The sequence below is a fragment of the Ammospiza caudacuta genome, chromosome 11, assembly GCF_027887145.1.
Source record: "Ammospiza caudacuta isolate bAmmCau1 chromosome 11, bAmmCau1.pri, whole genome shotgun sequence".
NCBI classification, from domain to species: domain Eukaryota; kingdom Metazoa; phylum Chordata; class Aves; order Passeriformes; family Passerellidae; genus Ammospiza; species Ammospiza caudacuta.
The window spans coordinates 23,840,516-23,864,841 of record NC_080603.1 but is presented as its reverse complement, the minus strand read 5'-3'; the positions used below and the strand labels follow the sequence as shown (position 1 = coordinate 23,864,841).

The 24,326-nt window shown below is 42.9% G+C and overlaps 1 protein-coding gene across 1 annotated transcript; it reads left to right on the top strand.

The window, feature by feature from the left end:
- Positions 1–5,999: 5,999 nt before the first annotated feature.
- SEC62 (SEC62 homolog, preprotein translocation factor) lies at positions 6,000–22,556 on the top strand. Its single transcript, XM_058811915.1, has 8 exons — positions 6,000–6,060; positions 14,579–14,687; positions 15,057–15,162; positions 16,168–16,378; positions 18,059–18,151; positions 20,139–20,199; positions 20,469–20,588; positions 21,127–22,556. The coding sequence occupies exons 1-8, from the start codon at positions 6,025–6,027 to the stop codon at positions 21,591–21,593; spliced, it is 1,203 nt and encodes a 400-aa protein (XP_058667898.1). The 5' UTR covers positions 6,000–6,024; the 3' UTR covers positions 21,594–22,556.
- The last annotated feature ends 1,770 nt before the right edge of the window (positions 22,557–24,326 follow it).

Here is a 24,326-nt window from a genome sequence, read left to right as displayed (position 1 = left end):
TGCAACTAAAATCACAATGGGATGCAGATGATGTGTTTTAATGTTGCATCATTAGAAATGTTTCATTTAACATCTATTGCTGTATTAGTCCATAGCAGTGATGCAGTTAACAAAGAAGAGAAGGTTTTTAAGAGGTGTTGTAGAAGTTCCTGCTTTTATCTGTATCTACAGTAAATGTCTGGGCTCCTAAGGATAGAGTCTTCCATTTAAGTTTATTTTTTTTAAAGACAAGATTAATAAAAAGGCATAACAAACATATTGCAAAATGGTCCTGTACCATAAATAACAGATTTAGGAAAGTCCTGAAGAAGAAGAAATGGCTTGTCTTTCCTACAACAACCTGGGTTTCTGGTCTCATGTAAGTTGCAGATGATGGTGATGATGTGGAATACAAGATAATTCTCTGATCAATTTCCCAGGTGAAGAATCTCTAAAAAATTCTATAATATTACAAAAGTTGTGCAGAATTCTCACCAGGTCCAAGTCAGGCAGTCACTTTAATCCAGCACACAAACAAAAGAACAGGCACACAGTTTCACAAGGTGATGGTATTTCAAACTGACCCATACCCATGCCACCAATTACTTTATAAAACCTTATATTCCAAGACTTTATACGATTGTGATTCTGCTGCAGAAAATTTTCATAATGTTAAATTATCATTTGAGTGTGAAACAGCAAAAATAACCTACTCTGGTTTTTAAAATCAACTCTAGTTTTTAAACTCTCTAGAAATTCCTTGTATTTTCAACTTTCCAATTACCCTCATACAATGTTGATTGGTTGTGCAGTGCTTTGGGTCACCTTCAACATCAGAAATTTTATAGGAAATCATCCAAAACTAGATACAGCTCTTGTTTTGGTACCTTGCCATGGTAATGTTCTACCTAAGCCCTTTATTATTCAATGCAAAATAACAAGTCTACTTTATGAGGCTGAGTGTTCATAGAATTACAGAATGGTTTGAGTTGAAAGGGACTTTAAAGATCATTCAGTTCCAAACTCCAGTGTTCATCGGGGTTCAGCTGCCTCTGATGGTTGGTTCTGATTAGCTCTTCATGCTATAATAAATAGCTGTAGCTTTATTGCTATGGCAATTTCAGTATAATAATAAATGCTATATTGAGAGAAAAGCTCACCTCTCCTTTCTCATTTGTTTAGGCTTTGGGGGGTTATTGCAGTTGCCAGGCTCCTCTTTCTTTGGGAAGGGTTTGCTCCTCCTATCACCTGTACTGAGGCCACAAGAACAGCTCTGTTGATTTGGCCCTTATGCTGTCCTTTCCTTTGTCCATTCCCAAGTTTACCCAAGTCTGGTTTTTTCCAGACAGACATTAGTTCTGCTACCATTCCCAGACTCTTCCTGAACCACTAATTTCCCTGTGGATAAGGATGCAAATCTTTAATTCAGTTCAGAGTAAAGAAGAACCTGTTGTCTATGTTATATGGAAAATCATGCAGTACTTTTTCCTCTAGCACAGCAAAGGCTTGAATAGACATTTTGATTTATCAAAATTTAAAGACACATACAGCATCAGTGTGTGTGAATTACTCACATACAGATCAACCAACCAAAATGGCAAAACAGAAAAAGCACTGCTGATCATGGAGAAAAAAACCAAAGCACCAAACCAACCTGGTTCTTTGCTGCAGCCTTGGCTCATCAGCCAATCTTTGCTGATAATGTTTCTGCTCCAAGGTTCCAACAGCTCTGCTGGAGGAGCACTGTGCAGCTGAGATTCCTGGGGCTCCAGCAGTCCCTGGGCACTCTGCAGTGCAAGGTGGTGTGTACAGCACTCCATGGCTTCCAGTTCAACCTGTTAAATGGAGGGATGTAAGATCAAGACTTGCATCCTTACATAAAAAATATTTTTAACTCAAACACTTGTAATCATAACAATGAATTTATGATTTTATAAAACAATAACAGGTAGTGTTTTTAAGGCTATACCTTAAATATTGTAATTTTTATCCTCTCCTCCTGCCACTGACAAAAACAGAGATATGAGCAAAATTTCAGCTGGTTCTTCCAGAAAATGTATTGATGTATTTTTCATTTATGTGTCCATGGACATCCTCACTGACTCCAGCAGGGTCTGACTGACAGTGGTCTTTAGAAAGAGCTGATGTGCCAGCCCATATCAGGAGAGACATATCCAGTTACTCACCAGTTACTTCTTAAATGAAATTATATTCTTACAGTGAACAAACTGATATTAGAAATAGGTGCAAATTACAGAAGAACCAGAGAAATTAGGTTTTAGTTCAATTAGAATTTTTGTCAGTTATATGTACCTAATAATTCTGGGTTGTATAGAAATGAAAAGGAACTTGCAACAGTGGAAGTATTTAAGAACTTTCTTAGTGAAAGATAATTATGGACATTTGTCTAGTAAACCTTTGTTGTTCTGCTAAATTAAAAACAAAGTGGCTAACTAAATATTTATAAGCTTTTGAGATGGAAGTGACTCAGGATATGTCTACATTGGAATATGTTTCTGAGTTATGACTCATGTTATTTGTGGGTGGATTTTATCTGAACCTTTTTTTGACAGTATGTGATGCTGTGCAGTACAAAGCCCATATTCTTTATTTTGTGAGCCCATTCAGTGTTGAAGCTGACTGGATGAAAAGGGAGGTCACTCCAGAGCCTGCAGCATGCTACCATCTGTAGATAATAGAGGAAATGGCTCCTAACAGATTGCTGGGGAATTTCCTTCCTTTCCTTGCTTTCCTTCCTTTCCTTCCTTGCCTTCCTTCCATTCCCTTCCAATGTGCATTCTCCTCTCCCTCCCCCAAATCCTCAAGGATTGTCTGTGTGTCCAGAGGAGAACTTCTTGCAAGTTTGTTAGCTCAGAACTGAACTTGCTTTGCCTGTGAATATCTCTCCAGTCAGTTTTGCAGAAGCCTCTGTAATCAGTGACATGCTTACCAGTAATTCCATTGCCAGCACACGGCATTGTCCTTCTGTGCAGCTGTAGCTGTGGTAACCCCACATCATTTTTTGGATCCAGGATGATTGAACCCAAAGCAATCAGACATAGCACAAAGGCCAAAAAATTGACAGAAATTAATATAAGGGTATAAGAAAATATGTACCACAAAGAGTAACTCAGTGTCCTGCCCCAGGGGCCAAGAGAGGATACCTAAATTAGAGCACAGGAACAAAGCAATAATGAATTCAGAATAATTCCTTTATTTCCAAGGTTCTATCTCCCAGACGAACAGAGGTGATGTCTATATTTAATGGTTGCTCATTAAGTATTTTTGTTCCATCAATGTATCCAGCTGGTTTTTGAGCCAAGCTTCCAGCATCCCTACTGCTGTATTAGATCACACAGCTGGGGCAAAGAAGAGGGAAAAGAAGTTAATGAAATTCTGTTGGTTTGGCTTCAGTTGAAAGAGGAAACCACTCCACTTGTATGCAACATCCTTCTCAACAGTAATTCTGAATCTACAATCATCACAATGGCAGTTGGCCTTTTATGGGCTGTGTCTTCACTGCCTGGTTCTGCAATGCTTCTTTTTGCAGCCTGCCCCACAGCTGACAGACACACTAACCTTAAACACACACTGCACGAACCCTCACTTCCACTCCATGGCTTTCTTGGAATTCAGCCACTTGCTGCTCTCCTGCTCTGCCATTCTGGTGACTGAGAATAAACTTGTTCCATGTGTGACTCAGTCATGATCTGCTCTGTACTCCAGAGTGGTGAGAATTCACAGAATTCACCATCCAGAGCCTTACACATCCCCTTGCCCATTTTCCATCCCTCAGTCCTTTCTTACAGATCTGCCTGAAGTGATGGGTTTGCTCCCTGTGCTGCTCCATGCCCAGCTGTCCTGGGAAGAGCTCCTGCAATTTAGTGTTTCACAAAGATGCATTAAAATTCCTATAGGGAAAAAAAAAGAGACATTAACCAGATATCCAAGGTGCTTTTCTGGCAGCAAATAGCTTGATGTACTGCAGATAACATACCATGCCAAAAAAAAACCCTGCAAAATGAAGAGCTGAGCATTAAAGGTGAGTTTGTGAATCAGCAATAGATTCAAAGAGATAGAGGGCATAGGGTAATAAGATCTAAGACCTTAAAAGAGTCCAAGACTAGAAGTATGAGGAATGATGACCCATCAGGTGATTGCACCCTTCAGGAGGAGGGAGAGTTTCACAGCTTGGGCTCTGCTTGTGCAGAGCAGAGCAGAGGGGTCAGAGCTGCACCATGCCAAAGCCCTTACTGCAGCCATCGTGCATGATTAGCATCTGTAAGTTACAGATGGCTGAAACTTCTTCTGCAAGAAAGCCTCCATGTCAGATGTGCTTTTATATTACTGTAAGTCAAGCACATGAAATCACTGTTAAAATTATTGCCAACTTAAAGCATGTATTTTTTAATAAATGCAGTCTGCCTGCATTTTATGAGGCATTGTTTTATTGTAACCATAAAAACTTCAATTCCCTCTACCTAGAAGTTCATCTTTTGGATTACACTTTTCTAGTTCACTTACTCTGCAGTCAGTCAGCTTAATTTGTAACTTGTATAGATTTTCTGCCCGGCAACAGCAAAAGGAAAACATTCAACAGAAAAAGATGTCGTACCAGAAAGAGCACAAAACCTGGCACTGAAACTGAGGGGCAAATATGCTGCTGGAAGCTTTTCTAGGTTCTTAGTTGCCCAGTTTTCAATCTGAGAGTTCCAAATCAGAGGAACAGAAAGGGGCAACAAGATTTGAGAGGACTGGACAAGACAATGCAGCACTGCACATACTTTTCCATCCCAAAGTGCCAGGGTGTGGTTTGGAAACACAGAGCCAGGATAAATGATTATACGCTTTGCTAACTCCAGTGACCTCATAGCAAAAGTATGTGGGACAACCTCTGGCAAAAGGCCCTTCTGCTTTATATAGGTTGCTTTCTGAATCTAATTCTGTAAGTATATGGGGTCTGAGTAATGAGTTTGTTTAAATAAGTACCAGTTAACAAAGGTGCTGTATTGAGCATCTTTAAGGCTTTACATCCTATTTCAGTGTATGAAAACTTAAACAGACTTTTACAGCCAGAGCTGGAGCAAGGTCAAGGGCTGAAGGGGAGAGGGGCTGAGGGGGTCTCAGCGGTGCCCTGTGACAGGACAAGGAGCAATGGCCATAAAGTAAAACACAAGAAGTTCCACCTCAACATGAGGATCAATTTCTTCACATTGAAGGTGGCAGAGCACTCGAACAGGCTGTCCGGGCAGTTTGTGAGTCTCCCTCTGTAGAGACATTCCAAACTCACCTGGACACGTTCCTGTGTCACCTGCTCTGGGTGGCCGTGCCTTGGGAGGGGAGTTGGACTGGATGATCTCCAGGGTCCCTTTCGGCTCTGACAGTCTTGCGATTGTGTGAAGGGGGTCAGTGAGGGGCTGAGGAACCGAGGCGGGCTGGTGAGGGCTGAGGGGCTGCGCTGGGCTGCGGGACGTGGTGAGGGCTGAGGCGGAGCTAGGGCTGAGGCGGCATGAAGAGAATGAGGGACCGGGGCGGGATGGAGAGGACTGAGGGACCGAGTCGGAGCGCTGCTGGGCGGTGATGGACGGAGGCGCTGAGGCGCTGAGGGACCGGGGTGGAATGAGGCTTTGAGGGGACTGAGGGGAAGATGAGGGACCGAGGCGGGTCGCTGAGGAACTGAGGGAATGAGAGGGCACAGTGAGGGACCGAGGGGTTCGCTGAGGAACTGAGGGACGGAGCGACACTGTGAGACCGAGGGGTTCGCTGAGGAACTGAGGGACGGGGCGACACTGTGAGGGACCGAGGCGGATCGCTGAGGAACTGAAGGACGGAGCGACACTGTGAGGGACCGAGGGGTTCGCTGAGGCACGCAGACGGCTCGGTGAGGGACCGAGGCGGGTGGCCGAGGGGCGGGGGGCGGTGACGGGCGGAGGCGCTGCGGGCGCGCCCCCTTCCCGCCCCTCCGCTCGCTCCCGCCGCCTCTCGCGAGGCCGCCGCCCCCCCCCCCCCCCCGCGCGCGTCACCGGCGGAGCGGACGGGGACAACATGGCGGAGCGGCGGAGGCACAGGAAGCGCGTCCAGGTACCCGAGACTCCCCCTCCTCTCTATCTCTCCCTCCCCGCTCGGTGGCTCCCGCTCTCCGTGCTCAGAGCGGCTTCCCCCGCGGCCTTCCCGCCCGACGCTGTTGCGAGGTGGCGGCTGCGGGCGGCCCGCGGTGAGAGCGCCCCAGTCTCGGGGCGCCGGGAGCCCCTCAGGCCGGGGCCGGAGCCCTGGCCGGCAGGTTCTCCTCAGAATTTTCTAGCACATGGGTAAACACTGTGAAAGCAGAATGGTGGAGCTCAAGTAGGAGCGTTTCGGGGCTGAGGGGCAGCCAGCGGGGCCCCCGGCACATCAGAGGCGCCCCCGCTCCATCCCCATGGGCTCTGCGCCCTCAGAAGTTCTTCGTCTCTCCATGGCCAAAAAATTACATATGGAGCTGTTCCATATTTTTAATCGCCGTGTTATACTCAGGATCTCCCCGGTTATCAGTGTCGAACAATAGCTTAATGAGGGTAACACCAAAACACCCGGGAGCTGCACCTTCACCCAGCCTGTCCGGCCCAGGGATCGTAAGCAGAAGCCGTGGGACAGATGGTAAAAGCATCTTAAAAGCAAACGTGCCCCAAGCAGGAAATGATGCGGGAAGGAAAGGAAATTTGTGTCTGGAAAACATAAACAAACAGGCACGCCTATAAATAGACCTAATCAGCTTTGAGATGGTGTTAAAATGTAGTGATAATTGTGTGGTGGCACTGAGAGACAAACTGAGGGCTGCTTTGGTGTTTTCACTTACCTGGGAGCCTGGTGTGTCGAGCTGTAGTTTTTACATGGAGTTTTACAGAATTTTTAATGCATGGTTTGGGCGTATTTACAGTATCAGTGACCAGAACGCCCGTTGCTGTTACGTGTTATCAACACTCGGCTAAATAGTGTTTGTTTGGGGTTTATTGCTCTGCTGTAAGAGCAGATAATATTCACGGCAGAGATCACAGAGCCATTCAACAATGCAAGCTTCGTATGTCACCCTTCTGCTTGGCTGCCCCCTCTCCTTTCTCAGCCTTCCCTTCCCAGCCCACTTTCCCTTCCCCCAGGAAGATTGAGATCTGCCTATACCTGTAAAGGTTCCTTTTTTTCCCTTTAATTCCAATTAGCGAGGCAGGGGGAGAAATGCAAGGAGTCATTAATCAAAATCTTGTTGAATGAGCCCTATCCATCACAGCATTCAATGAATTATTGCAAAACATCACATAATTATTCTCCTTTTAAGATTTTTATAGGTTGTCCCTTTCCAAGAGTGACAAAGCACCCATCAAACCAAATTTAAACATAATTTAATGTTTATATAACACCCAAAGCTATGGTTTTGCAGGCAGTTGAACACATACTTAATTTCCAGCCTGTTATCAGTAAAAGTATTTCCCAGATTGTTAGTAATTAAATCAATGTCTGGGTTTTAAAACTTAAGGTCATGGCCTAAATTTGTGATATAATTATGCAAATAAATGTGTATTATCATAGGTTCCTAGTGTAGGTCAGCAACAATGGGAAGACAAGACATAAAGAATACTGGTGAATGCCCAAGGGGTGTTCTTAATTGGTCAGTGAATAAATCAACTCATCTTTTTCTTGGTAGTGGGTTTTGGACTTCATTTTTCTTAAGCTTTTTGAACTTTACTGGCGTATTTGCAGTATGATTATCACGTTTCTCAGGCTCATGCTGCAATTGTCTTCTTTTAAAATCAAGTGTGGGATTTTTACTCGTAGGTGCTTCAAATGTTTTAGTAGTTTGTACTTAATTTAAGGTGATGTTGCCCCCCTAAAGAGATTATTTATTGTGCTGCACACGAGTCTGACATCAGAATACCCTGTATTTCTTGACAGGAGTGAGGTTCTTGGGAAAAATTGGTGGTTTTAGCTGTGGATGAGGCTGATGTAGTGGAGTTCAATTAGAAAAAACCTGGGTTTGGAATGAATTTTTGTAGGATTTTGTGCCTGCCATCAAGATTAGAATCATGGTAGTTATGTCAGATAGCTGGACATGAAAAAAGGCTCAGAAATAGTTCCAAGTTCTCTGTAGGCTGCTCCACGTTTCCCCTCGGAAGCAGCCACAGGAAGGATGTGTTTCATGGAATGCACTTTCATCAAAAGGCACATTGCCCAATGTGTGTTGCATAGCTCACACTCTTCCTCTGAAAGTTACAAAAGTTGCAAAAATTTTAACTTCAGAAGTTTGAACAAAGATTTTTCAGAGGTAAAATTGTCCAAGTGTCATTCCTGATGGGAATTTAGCTGTAATCAACAGGGAGATTAATTCAGACAGGCAGTATGAGGGGAGGCTGCTCTGTAGGATGCACATTGCTTACCCAGTGGCTCCCACGTGATTGAGATGGCTGAAATCAAGAATGCTTGCTGTGTAAAAAGGACTTACTGACAGAAAAACAACATTTGTTGTCTAATGGCCAGTTTAATCTTTTTATTTTAGACAAAATACAAAAATGGGAGATGCCTTTGAATGCCTGCTACTCCAGCAACCTGATCAAAGCTACTTCATGTCTTGGAACTATATTTTTTTCCATATGTATCCAGAAATATTCCCTTGAGCACAGGAGGTTGAGTGTTGTTTCCTTTGGGCCGGGTAACACGTGGCACTGTGCTGGCAGCTCTGCAGTTTGACTGTTAAATAGGCATTAAGTTTTCATTACCTTGGCTGCATTCCACGGGCACAGTTTGAGTCTGCCCGTGTCAGGTTTTGGGCTGATCTTTGCATTGGGATTAACAGAGCTTGGTGTGCACTTTGTTGCTGTGTCCTGCACTCCAGAAATGTTCATGCACATAAATGCTGCCCCTGCAAAGAGAGAAAACAGCTCCTGGGCAGTTTGGGGTCAGTGTCCCACTGCAAATTGATGGCTGAGGTGGCATCGCTGCCGTTAATGACAGGTACTTTCCTTGTTGGCTTTTTCCTTTGATTCAAGTTCTGAGATTCTCCTGATGAAGGACATCTACTAATCATTAACTCTTGTAGCCTCCAGCTGGGTCCTGTTTTGATTTGGGTTCTCCTGGAAGGAAAATGCACAGCTGCAGAGCTGCACTGCTGCTCCTGTGCTGCAGTTTTGTGTGAATGACTGACAAGGATCTGCAGAATGGACAATGCAATGGTTTTCCAGTAATGTTTATTTTACTCCAGCTTGGTCATTTGGCTTGATTTTCTTCATTAATTCCAGTAGAGATGAGTGGGATGATAACAAAGGAGACTGGTTAAATTATGTCTTTGAAAGCTGAATCGTATCAGCTGATAGAGGAGGAAGAAACAAACATCAAAGGGGCAAAACAAAGCTGAAAAATGGGAATGAAAAGTAGCAGCCTGAGTTGTCGTTAAAACAAGAATCAGTCTTTTGGAAATCTTGAGTTACATTTTTGGAGGTGGGAAGGGAAAAAGTCAGAACAGCTGGCCTGGAGTTGGAAGGGGACTGAGCTGGTGTGTTTTGGCTTCAATACACTGTACATTGCTCCTTGGATCTGTTTTAGAACTCTGTATGTTTACAGAGTTCTGTATGTTTTTGCCCAAAAAAATTAGCAGTGGTTAAAAAGAAAGAGGGAAGAAAACAGATACTTCTGTTTTCATAGGATATGGACTGCAAAACATCTGCTAATCTTTTTCTGTAAAGAAAAGTTAATGTTTTGTGGCCAGCACAGGGCCACGGTAATCCAGAAGAACTGGTTTCTCCACATGGCGCTGCCACAGTTTCTTTTAAGAGACCTGGGGCTGTCCTTGTGCTGGTCATCAGTGCAGGAGTCAGACAAGTTTGTGTTTGTTACTCACCGAAGAAAATTGGGGTGTCCTAAGAGCAAGTCCGAACACCCAGGTGTGTTTGTTTCCCCCTCCCCACTCCAGCCATGCCAATTTCTGTGCTTTTTCTTTGTCTATGGCACGTTGGTTTATTTTGGGCAAAGTACAGATATCTCAGCAGCACCCAGTACCCTGCACAGAACATCCAGAGATCCTGACAGTGCACAGGGAAGGGGAAAGATAATCCTGCAGTTCAGCCCAAGCTGGGATGTGCTCAGCACTTTCAGAGGGGGCTGATGCAGCTGTAGAGTCTTTGGAATGAGGTGTGTGGAATGGAACCTGGCCTGACACTGTGGCATTTTTGATGTGGCCTCTCAGCTTGAAAAACAGGCACCACATGGTAAATGTGCTTACATTTCTTCTTTTCCTTATCTGAAAACTGTATCAACTATTAGGTTTCAGCAGTCTGCTTTGAGGGGTGGTGTTCTGAAAATCTAAGAGCAAAGAAATCAACTGGATATTGTTTCATTGAAATAAAAGAATTTTGATGACCCTTTTGAAACAGAGGAGCATAAATCCCTGTAATGCATTTGGCTGCATGTGGAATAACTTGTCTTGCTAGTGACACTCAGCATTTACTCTCTCCTGATTTTCCCTGTTTATGTTACCAGGCTGTGGAAGGAAATTGGCCTGTCTTGGGTCATACCTGTCTTCTTGCAACTGTGAAGCAAAGAGGGGATAAAATGAGTGCAGTTTTCTAACCAGAAATGTGCTCTGCCCTTTTGTCATCGGAGCAGGAAAACCTGAATAAGTCATGCTTGGGTAGAGCTGAGGGGGAGAATTCAGTGGCTCAGCTCAGATGTTATTTTGATGTGTTCAGGCCTCTCTGGTGCTGCAGTCCCAGCTGGGGGTTGAATTAACTGGGAGCTGCATCCATGCACTGAAGTGCAGCAGGGACTGTGCTGTACTTTGGTTTGGGAGATAATGGTAAGTTTGATTAGGACTTTCCCTTCCCTTCAGTGAGTCTGGAAGGTCCCTGGCTTTGATTGTCCTTTTATGAATTCATACAGGGCAGAATTGTGATTGAGCATTATTCTTAAAAATTTAAAATGTCTTTGCATTTCTAGCAAGTGACTAGGCTGAGCACTGCTTTTCCTGTCAGTAGGTGGAGTTCAGTCTAGACAAGGAAGAAATCTGGTTTGATTTTATTTTTAATGGCCAGAGTTTGTCACCAGGGATTGTAAATCTCTAAATCTTACATGCTGTCTAGTGACAACATGGGCTACTTTTAAAAACGAACACAAAATTTGGTTGAACTGCAACTTTTAAAAGTTGTGCCTAGGGTAATGGAAGCCTGGCTCTGCAAACAAAGGGATGAAAATAGGATGAAAAATGGGGATTAAATTGCAGGGAACACTTTCTCAGAATGAGCTCAGTTAAACTGTGGCAGTCTCTCTCACTGGGAAGCTTTTTTTGTTTGGGCTGTTATGAAAGTATCCCTCACAAAGCAATAGAGAGAAAGGAGCAACCAAAAAATCTCCTGGTGCCAGCCCTTGCCTGTGTAGTGCATCACATGGCCCAGCAGGACCATAAATATTTTAGGAAGAAGGAGAAAAAGCACCTTAGCAGAGGAGTTAACACCGATGAGAGTATCTGCAGTTTCTCTGTCTCACTGTCCGTGCTGTGAAGAACATTTGCCCTGTGAATTGTTCCAAATCCCATTTGCTGACAGGAATTATCAGCAAAGCAGCATTTCACACACAGCTGCTGCCTGCAGTCCCCGTTCTCCTGGTGCCTTATCCCATTGCCAATGGTGGGACACAGTCACTTGTTTGATTTCAGAGCACTGGAGCCCCTTTTGGTGCTGTTCCATTTATTGGCACCAAGTTTGGTGGCTTGGTTTGATTTACAGTTACTGCTAGAACTGTACCATGTAAGAGGACCTGAAACCACAGAACATAAATTATGTCCATACATGCACTGTCAGGGAGTAGTTTTCTTATCTGATGTTCAATGCAGATTTTTAAAATGTAAAAATTAAGAAAATGGATTGAACATGCAGCAGGAGGTAATATCCATTTGAGGACTGTTAGGATCATCTGGCCTAATTTGGGTACATTTTTGAAACTACCTGGTGAGTGAGCATATTTCTTCTTCATATGGAGGGTTTTTTAAAAAGTCTCAGAACTAAGGGCTGTGGAGTCTTTTGGTCATTTGGATACCTGTCATGGTTTAGGCCTGGCAAAGCCAGAGCCCCCATGAAAATACACTTTCCCTGGTGTCTGCTGTGAGATGTGACCAGGAATAAGCAAAGCAGGCTCCAGCTTAAACATAAAGAAAAGTTTATTAACTAAACTACAAAAAAAATTACTAAACTACACACAAAAGAAAAAAAAGAAAACACAAGGAAAATGAAAACCTCACAAAAACACTCTCCTCCTCCTCCCCCCTAAATTCCCAATACAATACATCTTCCAAAATCACCAGTTCTGGGTCCAGCACCACCCTTCAGAATGCTCAACTTTCAGTTCCTCAAGAGGAGAGGGAGTCCTTCCGTGTGTCGTGGTGGCCTTTCCGTCCTTGTTCCGGTGCTCTCACCACCGAACAGGGATCAGGGCTGCTTCCAGGGTTGTCTTTTTAAGGATGCTTTGTCCACTTCCAGAAAAGCACAGTATCTCACCTTCTCACCTTTAGGACATCTGTCCCCCCCATATTTTATATAGCCCCTGGGGCCGAGGGGTGCCCACACTGAATCTTCTCTGGCACTGGGACATTTCTCCCCCTGGACTCAGTCTCTGTATCACACGGAAACATGGCTCTGTCCATGGCTACACAAAAGAGTCCAGCATAAAATGCCACTCCCTCTTCTCCATTCTTCCAACATCTCTCACTCTCTCTCTCTCTGGTCCAGACCTCCATCACTCGTCTAGGAAGGGTTAATGTTCTGTAAGGTTTTCATTGTCCAAGAAGGGTGAGCGGCTGGACTCCTGGCTGCACCCCCCATCTCCTCAGCTGCCAGCCCATGTTTACTGAATTTCCAGACAGCGACCACAAACACAGGCTGCACTCTCTCTGTGTCTGTCTCCAAGGGGGGGAACAGGCTGCCCATTGCTTCCCTGCATTTCTTCACTTCTTCCTTCCACCCTTGGGGGTCCATGCCCGCCTCTCCCGGGCCGGGCCCCATGGCTCTTCCCCTCCCCCGCCCAGCCAGCAACTGGGCCGGGGCAGAGCCCCAAAGACCCAACTCCTTCCCGCCAGAAACCCAAAGGGAAACTGCCAGGGGGAGAGCCCTGCTTCTACCCTGTGTTCTCAGAGGTGGATCCAATGCCCAGTGGTTGGGCCAGATGGCAATATTCAAATCTGAGCACTCATTGGCCCCATCCACAGCATCCCAGAAATCCTGTTTCTGGGTCAAACCATGACAATACCTTGTGTCTGTATTATTCTCTCCAAAATTCTCCTCAGACGGGAAAAGCAACAGTCTCCTCTAGAAGGATACTCATTAACCAGTTGGTTTTGAAAGTTAGCTATTGAAAATTAACAACTCTACCGTCTGAAGCTTTTATTCTGGTGTAAACACAGCTATTTCACCTTGAATTTTCATGTAACCTGCTGCTTGTGATATTATTATTATACATCTTAAAAGCAGTAATGGAGGCTGTATATGTTTATTGACCTTTAGGAATATTAGGTCTTTAAATAGACTCTGAAGCTTTTATTCCTGTAAATGACCAGTCTGATTTGTGGTTGATACAATCTATTTCTTCAGGCAACCCCAGAGGAGCAGGTACAGAAAAGGCTGTGGAAAGCTGTCCCGTGTTCCTGTGCTACTGAGCCACAAGTAGCAAGGGGGGTTGGAGAATTAAACCTTATGGATTAAAAGAATTTAGAGAAAAGTATTTTGAGGAAATTAGCATAAGTCAGTTTAATATCCCAGCCTATGGTTTTTTTCAGATATGTTTTTGTGAAGCAGGAACATCAGAAAGTTCTTCCATTCCCTGCTTGCAAATATTAGATCTTAATTTTACATAATGAAAAGGCCCATCTCCATCCTTCTGCCTTATACATCTCAGAGTTCTCTTACCTCTCTGCAAGGTGGTAAAAGCACAGAATGTGTGAATGTGTGCAGACTAAGGGCTCCCTTCTCATAAAGCATTGCTTTTGATGTTTAAATTTGATCCTGCTGTGCTTTCATCCTGATGTTGTACTCTGTGGATTGGCAGAATCTCCTCAAGGGTACTCAAAGTCTCATTCTGTAGTCAAAGTGGGCACAGAAATTTTCCAGCCACATCTTTCAGCTTCTTTTCAACATGGTTTTCTCCTTCTCACATGAAATGTGAGCTGCACTCTCAGAGTGCCTACATTGCTGTCATTTCATACACACTCATTCCTCACTCTGCTTTTTCTTTGTTCCCAGCTTCACATCTGTTTCCATCCCAGCTGTGTACTGTGTACCTTGAGCAGCTTCCCATGTGCTGCTTTCCTTTTAGGCCTTCCTTTAGTTTGCTCTTTCTACAGATCTGCTGAAGGAGTTTGTCCTCCTTACCTTCAGTTCATCTAACTTGAGATTTGCTGCTTTTTTGCTGCCTGTAGACAGAAAGTTCTCAGGAAAAATGACTTGACCTATTTTCACATCCTTTATATTTTATTTGTTTATTGTGCCATTAAATAATGAAGACAAGACTTTGCAATATCAGATTTTTTAAGCCCAAATGGGTGATTTTCTTATGTGTTTAAAACTGTATTAATAACTTTTGGCTTTTCCCCCTGTAGGAAGTTGGTGAGCCATTCAAGGAGGAGAAGGCTGTTGCTAAATACTTGCGCTTCAACTGTCCAACAAAATCCACCAACATGATGGGCCACCGAGTTGATTATTTTATTGGTAGGCTTGCTTTTAACCAGAGAATTCTGGTTTCTTCTCACATTGCACTTGGAGGGTGGGAGAGGCTGTTTTATTTTTATTAATAGTACTGATCCTATAGTTTGGTTTTGAAAACTTATCGAGGTATTAGGAAGCCATAAAATGAATCTCACTGGCCTGGAGTAAATGCAATAAACTTTCACTCTGTGGTTTAAAGGTGGGTGATGTCAAGAGGAATATATTTCAGAATAGTGCCTAGTCTTACTTGAAAGATTAAAAGTATGTGAAACATCACCAGAACAGACTGGTCATTGTGGTTCAAGGAATGTAGACTAAATGTTAAAAATAATGTTAATTTGAATGCATTTTTAATTCGTTTTTTCCCTCTAGCTTCCAAAGCTGTGGATTGCCTCCTGGATTCTAAATGGGCAAAGGCAAAGAAAGGAGAGGAGGCTCTCTTTACAACCCGAGAGTCTGTGGTTGATTACTGCAACAGGTATGACCCAGGCCACTTCTCCAGTGTCATGAATGGCTGTAGCTGTCCAGATGTCACAGTTAGTTAGGAACCAGTGTAACTTGGGCTTTGTGCATCCTAAAACTTCAGGATGTATGCAAAAATAATGATTGTAATGATTTATATTGCTGTGTTTGAGGGTGGAAATGATGCAGTTTCATTATTTTTGTTCCCAGAACTCTCCCAGGCTTTCACTGCACTGCTTGGGGCAGCAAGGTGAACCAAAGGAGTTTCCTGAATTTTGCCAATATTTGAAGTCAGTAGGGTCAGAGCTCTCAAATCTCTGTCCCTGCTGTCTGAGGAGCAGATTCTCTGCTGCTCTTCCTATTGGGAATTTGGCTCCTTTCAAGGATGTTTCTAGTTGGTGACCACCTTAAGAATACCAAGCACTACATCCTGGTGCCCTGCTTGCCATCTATTTATATCTTTATATCTCCATACTTAAACAGATAATACATGCACTTGCAATAATGTCTGTTTGTAGCTGACAGGAAGGGAAGGCTTGGCATAGGTACCACAGTTCAACAGAGCAGTTCTGTTCATTGTGCATCACTTACCAGAGATCTTGATGAGCTGTATGCCCACTTCCTTATCTTTGCTATGAAATCCATTGACATGAACTCAAAAATAAATAGTGCAGGAATTGCATTAATGGGAAAGATAATTAAATGGATCTGGTGAGTTGCTCTATCCTACATTTTGTGTGTTCATTTAAATCTGCAAAATGCTGCCTCAGAAAAGTACAGTTTTTACCCAGTTTTGAGCAGATGAACCAAAAAAAGCAAAGCAACAGGCAAGGCATGGGAGAAGTAGGTCTGGTGTGTGTAGCTGTAAATAGAGCAGATGATTGTGACCTTGCCTTTCAGTCATGCTGGTCATGATTATGTTAGAGAGGTAATCTAGAATGGTGTCTGATAACATAATTGAGTGTAAATGTTGTTCTCCCAGCTGCACTTAAATGAATCATTTAACTTATTTCATTTTAAGACTCCTGAAAAAACAGTTCTTTCATCGAGCCTTGAAAGTGATGAAAATGAAACCTGACAAGGATACCAAGAAGGAAAAGGAAAAAGGAAAGGCTGAGAGTGGGAAAGAAGAGGAGAAAAAGAGCAAGAAGGAAAGTGGCAAAGATGAAAAAACAAAGAAGGAGAAAGAAAAGGAAAAGAAAAAGGATGGTGATAAAGATGAGTGTAAAAAGGTAAGTACTGTGTGCAAGAGAAGACACAAACCTGTAACAAATACATCAACAGATTTTTAACATTGCACTGGCTCAGAAGTTGATTATTCTAAAATATGCCATGCTTTATTTTCCTGTTTTCATCTCTAAATCATGCTGCTGCTTTTTTTTTTTTTTTGTTACCTTTTGAATTTGTCTTATTTTGGTCTAGATCAAAAAAGAGGCTTCAGCTGGCCTTTGTGTACCTTGTCATCTTTTAATGTGGGCTGGGTTAATCCAAAGCTGTTTCTGTGCAGTGGCAGCAGGCAGGGAGCCTGTGTACATCAGTTACCACAGAGTGACACATGTGCATGTGACCAAACACCCAAACCAGTGCAGCTGCAGCACTGAAACAAAACAGTTTTGCAGTGTTTGGTAACTGGAATGTTTGGAATGTCACATTTGGTGTGTGGGGCCTGTAACTGGCTGTGTAACAGCTCCATGCCTGCCTGCATCCTGCTTCCTTGCACTTGAGCTTCCAAGTTTAAACTGCTACTGCTGTACAGGTTTTAATGTGGTTTGCGTTTGTTTTCACTCCTGATTGCTTTTATTACTTATTTATTATTAGCAGAACAGAATCTCTAAAATATTGGCAAGCTGAGGAGACACTTGATGAGTGAATTTGGTGTTTCTTCTACATTCAGCATTCTGAATCAGTGAGAGTTAGGATAGTGGGCCAAAGTTATTCCCATTCAAACATTCCTAAGATAAATAATGGCACATCTAGTGAGAGTTACAGTCTGTCTACAAAGGTTTGGCTGTCCAGAGAAACCCAAATGGTGAATAAAAGAGTTATAAACAGGACAATCCCACTGCAGTCCCAGCCCAGTGTAAGATAACCCAACCCCTGAGGTAGTGTAAAATGCTGATTATGAAAGTAACAAACTCCTCCATTCCACTGTCATCAGGGGAAGTACATTATTAAATGTATGTTAATTTTTAAACGAATCATTATTTATTGAACACATATTTAGTGGATTATATAAGCCAGTGGGTGGGAACTTGAATGAAACACAGGACCAAAACCACAAAGTTAATTTCTCACAATGAAGTAAGCAAAGAGAAGCAAGTAGGAGAAAGAGAAGAAGAAGCACAAGATCCAAAAACAGATTGAGGAGGATAAAGAATAAATGGGCAGAAACTGATCTGCCAGGATGTCCATTTGGTAAATATGGCACTAAAATAGCAAATAATTCTAACAAATCAGTGATGGTGAAGTGTTGTTCCCTGTTCTTGATCCCTGTACAGACTTCCTGTATCAGCCCAGCTTTGCCAGGCTTTTCATGCCACAGTGGAATCCTGAAGTCACAGTCCTTAGACACTAAAAATGAGATTTCTCTTTACCTAAAATCTTCCTTGATTTTTGAGGTACCCAGTTGATAACAAATAAGAACAGGAGGAAATAAAGTATCTTTATTTTTAAAAAACCCCAAAAACTGTGAACATGATCTTAAGTCTGTGAAAAGTTACCCAATTAAATATATTAACAGATACTATAAATTAAAATATATTGTAAAGATCCTGCACAGTATGAAATACAAAAATTAAAGCATTAGATTTTTGTAATTTTATATATAGTGGTTTGTATATGTATTTTAAATATATATTATCTATATATATATATATATGAGATATAAATAAAATATTTATGTTTGTCCTCAGGATGACACCCCAGGAACACCTAAGAAAAAGGAAACTAAGAGAAAATTTAAACTTGAGCCACATGAAGACCAAGTTTTCTTGGATGGAAATGAGGTAAGATTTAGAGGTGCTTTTCAACTTTGGGTGTCACCATGCTGTTGTCAGACAATGCTGTAATTTATTGGATTTCTGCAAACTCCTTCCTGACATGTTGAAAGAAAAAATAATGGCAACGTGATGGCTGACCTTGAAAGCAGATTTTCAGATACTTCAAGGAGATTAAAGACAGGTAAATAGAGAAGAGTAACTTTAAAAAAATCCCAAAGAAAACTTCCTTACCAGTAGGTGAGGTGTTGGTGGCCATGGGGGGAAATGTTTGTCCTCAGGGTGAATTCAGGGGCTGGTGGGGCTGACCCTGCCTGGCACAGGAGGGTGGGACAAAGACTCCTGAAGTCCCTCCAGCCCAGCTTATCCCACAGCCACTGCCATGCCAAAATTGTTCTAAGCCAAACCAGCCTTCCAGGGCACCATGTTCAGTCACAGCAGTGGAAATAAAAAATACCTGCCTGGCTTTGTGATCTGAATGCTCATCCTGGCTTTACCACTGAAATTATGGCCTTAAATACTTCTGTGTGCTTTGCTGTTCTGGAAGACAAAGAATGTAATTATTTACCAGCTCTGTAATGTCCAGAGTCACATTTGTGCTTGTCAAGTGTGGGATAAGTGGTAAGTTTTACTGTGCTGTGTTGATGCTGTGTGTGGCTGTACTGGAATCTCCCCAGGATTCTTGTGTTCCTTTGGGCATAAAACGTACATGGCAGCAAATTCTGCTAATAAATCACTTGTGCAGAAAATGTGTTTCTCCTTTGTATCTTGGTTTTACCTTTCTCATTCTACACTTGCTTTGCTCTGTTTCATCCCATCTGATGTGGAATCACACCCAGCTCTGATCCTCCCTGTTGTCTCTACATGAAGTGCCCATTCCAAATGAGGCTGCAGTGCAGTATCTGCAATACCACAGTATTTACTGCTTGTCCTAACATCACTTACTTCTCTGTTTATTAATGAGCTGAACATTTTTTAACAACTGTAATTCACAAAAGCTTTTTTTAAGTAGTAGCTGATTAAGAGCAAATTCCTGTGTATTTGCATTAGAGCTGGGTTTTTCCCTTTCCCTCATTATTTTGCACTTACAAACACTGGATATCACACACTTACTGCAGCCACCATCTTCAGCTTGCCTGGGCTCCCAGAACAGCTGGCTGGCAGCAGCTGCACCTGAATACAGTTAACTCTGGCACCTTGTGGGAAGCAGAGTTTTAAATATTTATTGCACCACACAGAATCATCACTGCCTCCCAGGTGCCCTTCTGGTAGTTGGTATTGACACATCTGCAATGAGGGTTGCTGGTTTCTAGTAACCAGCAGCTTCTTTTCATTGTTAGAAGCTTGGATTCAAACTCTTTAGTTTGCTAAGAAAAAAAATCACAGATTTGTCTAGTTCAGAAAATCCTGCACTTTACCAAGGAGTTTTTCATTTATGGTTGAGCAGCTCAGATTCAAATGGATCCACAGCTCTCACACAAACATTTGCTCTGAGAGTTGCAGCTGTAGATGCAGAGCTAACAGTGCTGTGGGACAGAGGGTACAGGGGCACTGATCTGAGCCCAGCACAGGGCCTGCAGTGAGCATTCCAGCTGCCTCCTTGGTTCCAGGTATGCAGTCTCTGTGTTTTCCTTTCAAAACTCAAAAGACTTTTTGTTTCCACTTAGTGGACTTGGGAAACTTTTAATTTTTTTGTCTTTTTTTTTTGGCTTCATGCTGAACAACATTAATGAATAAAGAAAGATACAACCAAACCTTGATTTCAGAATCTTTCATTTTCTCATCAGTTCTGCTGTCTGATTGTTTTCCTCAGGAGTCCATCACCTGTCAGTTACCCTTCCTAGGAATCACAAGCCCTTGCCCTGCCTGGGTGCTGACCAGAAGGCCTTTTGCTCAGCCCCAAGCATTGCAGCCTGGCAGTGAGTGTCTGGGGAGGGAATACAGGAGATGTTTATCAGAGAGCTTGTTCTGAGTGTAAACATCATTTCTGTTGCAGGTCTACGTGTGGATCTATGACCCTGTTCACTTTAAAACTTTTGCCATGGGACTCGTACTTGGTAAGTATGCACAAGTTTAAACTAACCAGGGAGTTGTCCAGTGGGCAAATGTGGGTTATGTAAAAATATGAAATATAAGTGATGCATAACAGTGATATTAGAACTTGTGTAGAATTAGACAAATCAGCTAATTTTATTTTTTAAAATCTAAAATCGTATAGATGTTAACTGAACCTAAGGCACTGCTTTGAATGAGCAGTGAGCCTGAACCTCTGTACGTGTACCAATGATGCTTCTCGTGCCTCTGTCCCCCCTGCTCCCGTGCCCAGTGATTGCCGTTATAGCCGCCACCCTGTTCCCGCTGTGGCCAGCCGAGATGCGTGTCGGTGTTTATTACCTCAGCGTGGGCGCCGGCTGCTTTGTCGCCAGTATTCTGCTCCTGGCCGTCGGTGAGTGCGGGCAGGCGGCTCCTCCCCGAGCTCGGGCTGGGCCGTGCCGCCTCCCGGGGCGGTGTTGGGCCGCGGCCGGGCGGGTCCCGGGTGCGCTTCCCTGCGGCCAGCGGGTGTCACAGTCGTGCCACGGAAGAGAGAGCGCTCAGGCTCGTGTCACCTGCCGGTGTTTCCTGTGTAGTGCAGATTCGTTTACTGCCTGTGTTTAAACAGATAAGTGTGGAACTTATTTCTGTGTGCACCCAGGACTGCACACAGAAACATATTAAGAGGCGAGAATGGTGTCACCAGGATTTTAAAGCTTTCTGTGGCAGAGGGGTTAAAAGTTAAATGAGAGATAAGATCCATGGTTAGTGGGTTGGAGGAGACATGGGAAGAGCAAAGTACTCCACAGAGCTATTGTGGAATGAGGGGTTTCCCCCCAGCATCCCCCAGTCCCTGGCTGGGGGTGGGCATTAGCAGTGAGCATCTCTTATAGCATGGTTGTACGCTGTGTGTGTCTGTAACAAAATCCAAACTTTCCCTTGTTTTCACACAGCTCGCTGCATCCTTTTCCTCATCATCTGGCTCATCACTGGAGGAAGGCATCACTTCTGGTTCCTGCCAAACCTTACAGCAGACGTGGGATTCATTGACTCCTTCAGGCCCCTGTACACACACGAATACAAAGGACCAAAAGCAGACTTAAAGAAAGAGGAAAAAGCAGAATCCAAAAAGCAGCAAAAATACGACAGCGAGGAGAAATCAGACAGTGAGAAGAAGGAAGAGGAGGATGGAAAGACAGAAGGCACAAGGAACTCGGGAACAGACGGCTCGGGAGGAGAGCGACATTCAGACACTGACAGTGACAGGCGCGAAGATGACAGGTCCCAGCACAGTAGTGGCAATGGAAACGACTTTGAAATGATCACAAAAGAGGAACTGGAACAGCAAACAGATGAAGGGGATTGTGAGGAGGAAGAGGAGGAAGATACCGAAAGTGGGCCTTCACATGGAAAATCATAACTCACTGTGGTTTGGGACTAAGTATGTGCAAATGGTTGGATTTTCTTTGTTGGCTGATCACCAAAACATAGACCATACAGTAGCATCTTTGTTTGCTGAAATATCCGTGTTACCAAACAGTTTTATATCTAGTTCCTTCATTTTTTTAACCATTAACTTGATTACTCGGTACTATGTTAATCATTAATATCCATTTATGGAAGTTTTATCAATTTGACAGGTTTTTTATTGATTGATAGGTTGCCCAGATTGTCCTCAAACATACTGAAAAACATCATTTTCTGGTACTTGCATAACTGGTCAATTAGTTTAGCTTCTCAAACTTGCTTTTGTAAACCAGGTAAAAGTTGAATGACCAAATCTCAGATTATTCCTAGTTATCCTCATCTGATAGTTAGGTAAAGCCCTTCTTAGCCCACAGCCTTCTTGATATTTTTCTTGATTTTGTTTTCAAAAGATTGTGAGAACTTTCCTGAGAAAACTAGTTTTAGCAGAAGTATTTTGCTGACAGTAGAGGGGCTGGTAGTGCTGAATTTGGCTGCAGTGTTCTCTGTTTCTCCAGCCTGTGTGCCAGCAACTGAGGAAATCCAAACTGGTTTTGTGCATCCAGTGCAGAGAGAGATGTCATCTCCAGCAGGTGAAGGAAGCAGCATGGTTTGGAAATGATGGCTGTTTTCTTTCTCCTGCTCCATCATAATTTAAAAACAAATGTATTCTGTACATAATTTACAAATAAAGCAAACCATTTACTTTAACTGCTACTTATTATTTAGAGATTTGATCCAGCATTCAGTTTGTATTATTGAAGCCATGTTGTGGTGTATCTATCAGAGAAATGCAAGTCGAGAGGACCTCACGGAGTACTTGTGTATGATTGGTAGCTGTTCCACAGAAGCTTTAGTTTTGTGCCAACATTCCATGTATTTGAGTAAATTGATCTTTATTAAATGAAAGCAAACACCAGAGCTGTATGGATGCCTTAATGTTAAACCTCTCTGTACTCTGGAACTGGAGTAGTTTTAAGCAGAAGAGGCAGGAGAGTTGCTCTGCTCGCAGAGCTGCTGTGAAATGACCATTCATGTTTGTAAATCCCCTGGAGGAGCCGCTGCCTCTGGGCAGGATGGACTGGAGCTCTTGGCTGACTGAGCATGGAAGAAGTTACAACTCAGCCTCTTTCCTCTCAAGGACTTTAGAGATTTGATTGTCTTCCCAGCCCATTCAGAGAAGATGAGGGTAAGAGAATTTTTTTTCCTATCCTAAATTGCTCCCCATCCTTCCAGCGTCGGCATTTTGGATGAAGATACCAATTTTTCAGATTGTGCAAATATATACATCATCATGGTTGCATTGACAAACAATTCATGGATATGGTGTATTTGCTTCTTAAATCCTGAATAGTTACTCCATAAGGAAACAGATAAATTGGATCACTTTTTTATTAATATAGCAAAAAAATTAAAGGACCCATTAACTAAAGAGATTGACTCCTGGCCACTTGTGTGTTATCACTGATGAAAGAGCAAACAAAGTCCTGTTGGACCTGAGCGGGATGTGCACAATGTCATGGGGAGAGCAGAGCCTGCACTGGGCACCACAGGGCAGCCAAGCCCTCAGCAGGATTTTAAGAAGTTAATGCAGTGGTTTTCAGTTATTTCAAGTATGTTTCCTCCTCTGAGTGAAATAACAGGGCCTTGCTGAGCAAATCAAGTGGAAATGGTCAAATAAAAACTCTAATATTGTCATTTGCTCCATGTTCATGGGGTGTGTGCCACGTGCCAGCACTGCCCACCTGGAGAGAGGTGTCTGGGGCTCAGAATTAACCATCAGACACTTGTGCTGTCACCTCTGCAGAGTGCCAGGCTCCTGCAGCCTGGAAATTGAATTGGCCTTAACTCCTCACTTGATCTGCTGTGAACAGCTCTGATCTCTGAGCTGGGGTAAGAAAGATCTGCTCAGTGGTTAAGGAAAGAACTTCATGACTCATTACTGTACTTGTTTTCCTAGAAATATCCCCCAAGTGCTTCTGAAGCAATTTGGAGTAACTCAAAGAACATTATGACAGAACAACATGCCAGTAATAGTAAAATTGTGAGTGGATTCAAGGAATCATGAAAAACACTTCCTGTCCAAAGAGGAAATCACAAAAGAACTTGGCCCCTTTAGATTTTTGTATCAAGCATTTCAAAGTTCTTAATAATTTTGATTTTTAACTTTGAGAGTCTATGGTGACCTCATGAGAACAAATTAAGATATATTTAGTGAAAAATTACTCAAAAAACTACACTACTAAAATGTCCTTCCTGCAGTAAAATTTAATAGTGGTCTTACTGATATTCCTCCCAGTATAATTTTCTGGGTTTTTTTTTCTTTGCAAGAGGATATGATTACTCCTATATATTCTTTAAAACTAAATAATTACTGGTAAAACGCAAATGAGTATTAATGCAGATCAGTATTTAGTGGAGATGTTACACTCAAGTGTGCTCTGCTCTGGTACAGATTCAGTAACCTCAGCTCACCTCTTGGGTTCTGGGGTCCTTAAACAGCAGATCTTTCTCTAGCAATTAACAAACAAGTAAAAATTATTATTTGATGAACTCGCTTATTTCTCTATCTGTGGAAAAGTTACAGTAGTGGGGAGATGATAAACAATTCTCAAACAGTGAAGTTTGTTCATAGCAGCAGATCAGGGAAAGCATTTCTGTTCTCCTACTGGATCGTGCAGCAGATTTT

What these genes read in the sequence shown, in the direction of transcription:
- SEC62 (XM_058811915.1), top strand. Translation starts at nt 6,025, where the DNA reads ATGGCGGAGCGGCGGAGGCACAGGAAGCGCGTCCAG. An exon ending in GGCACAGGAAGCGCGTCCAG is followed by an intron (nt 6,061 to 14,578) that starts GTACCCGAGACT and finishes TTCCCCCTGTAG; the next exon opens with GAAGTTGGTGAGCCATTCAA. An exon ending in CCGAGTTGATTATTTTATTG is followed by an intron (nt 14,688 to 15,056) that starts GTAGGCTTGCTT and finishes TTTTCCCTCTAG; the next exon opens with CTTCCAAAGCTGTGGATTGC.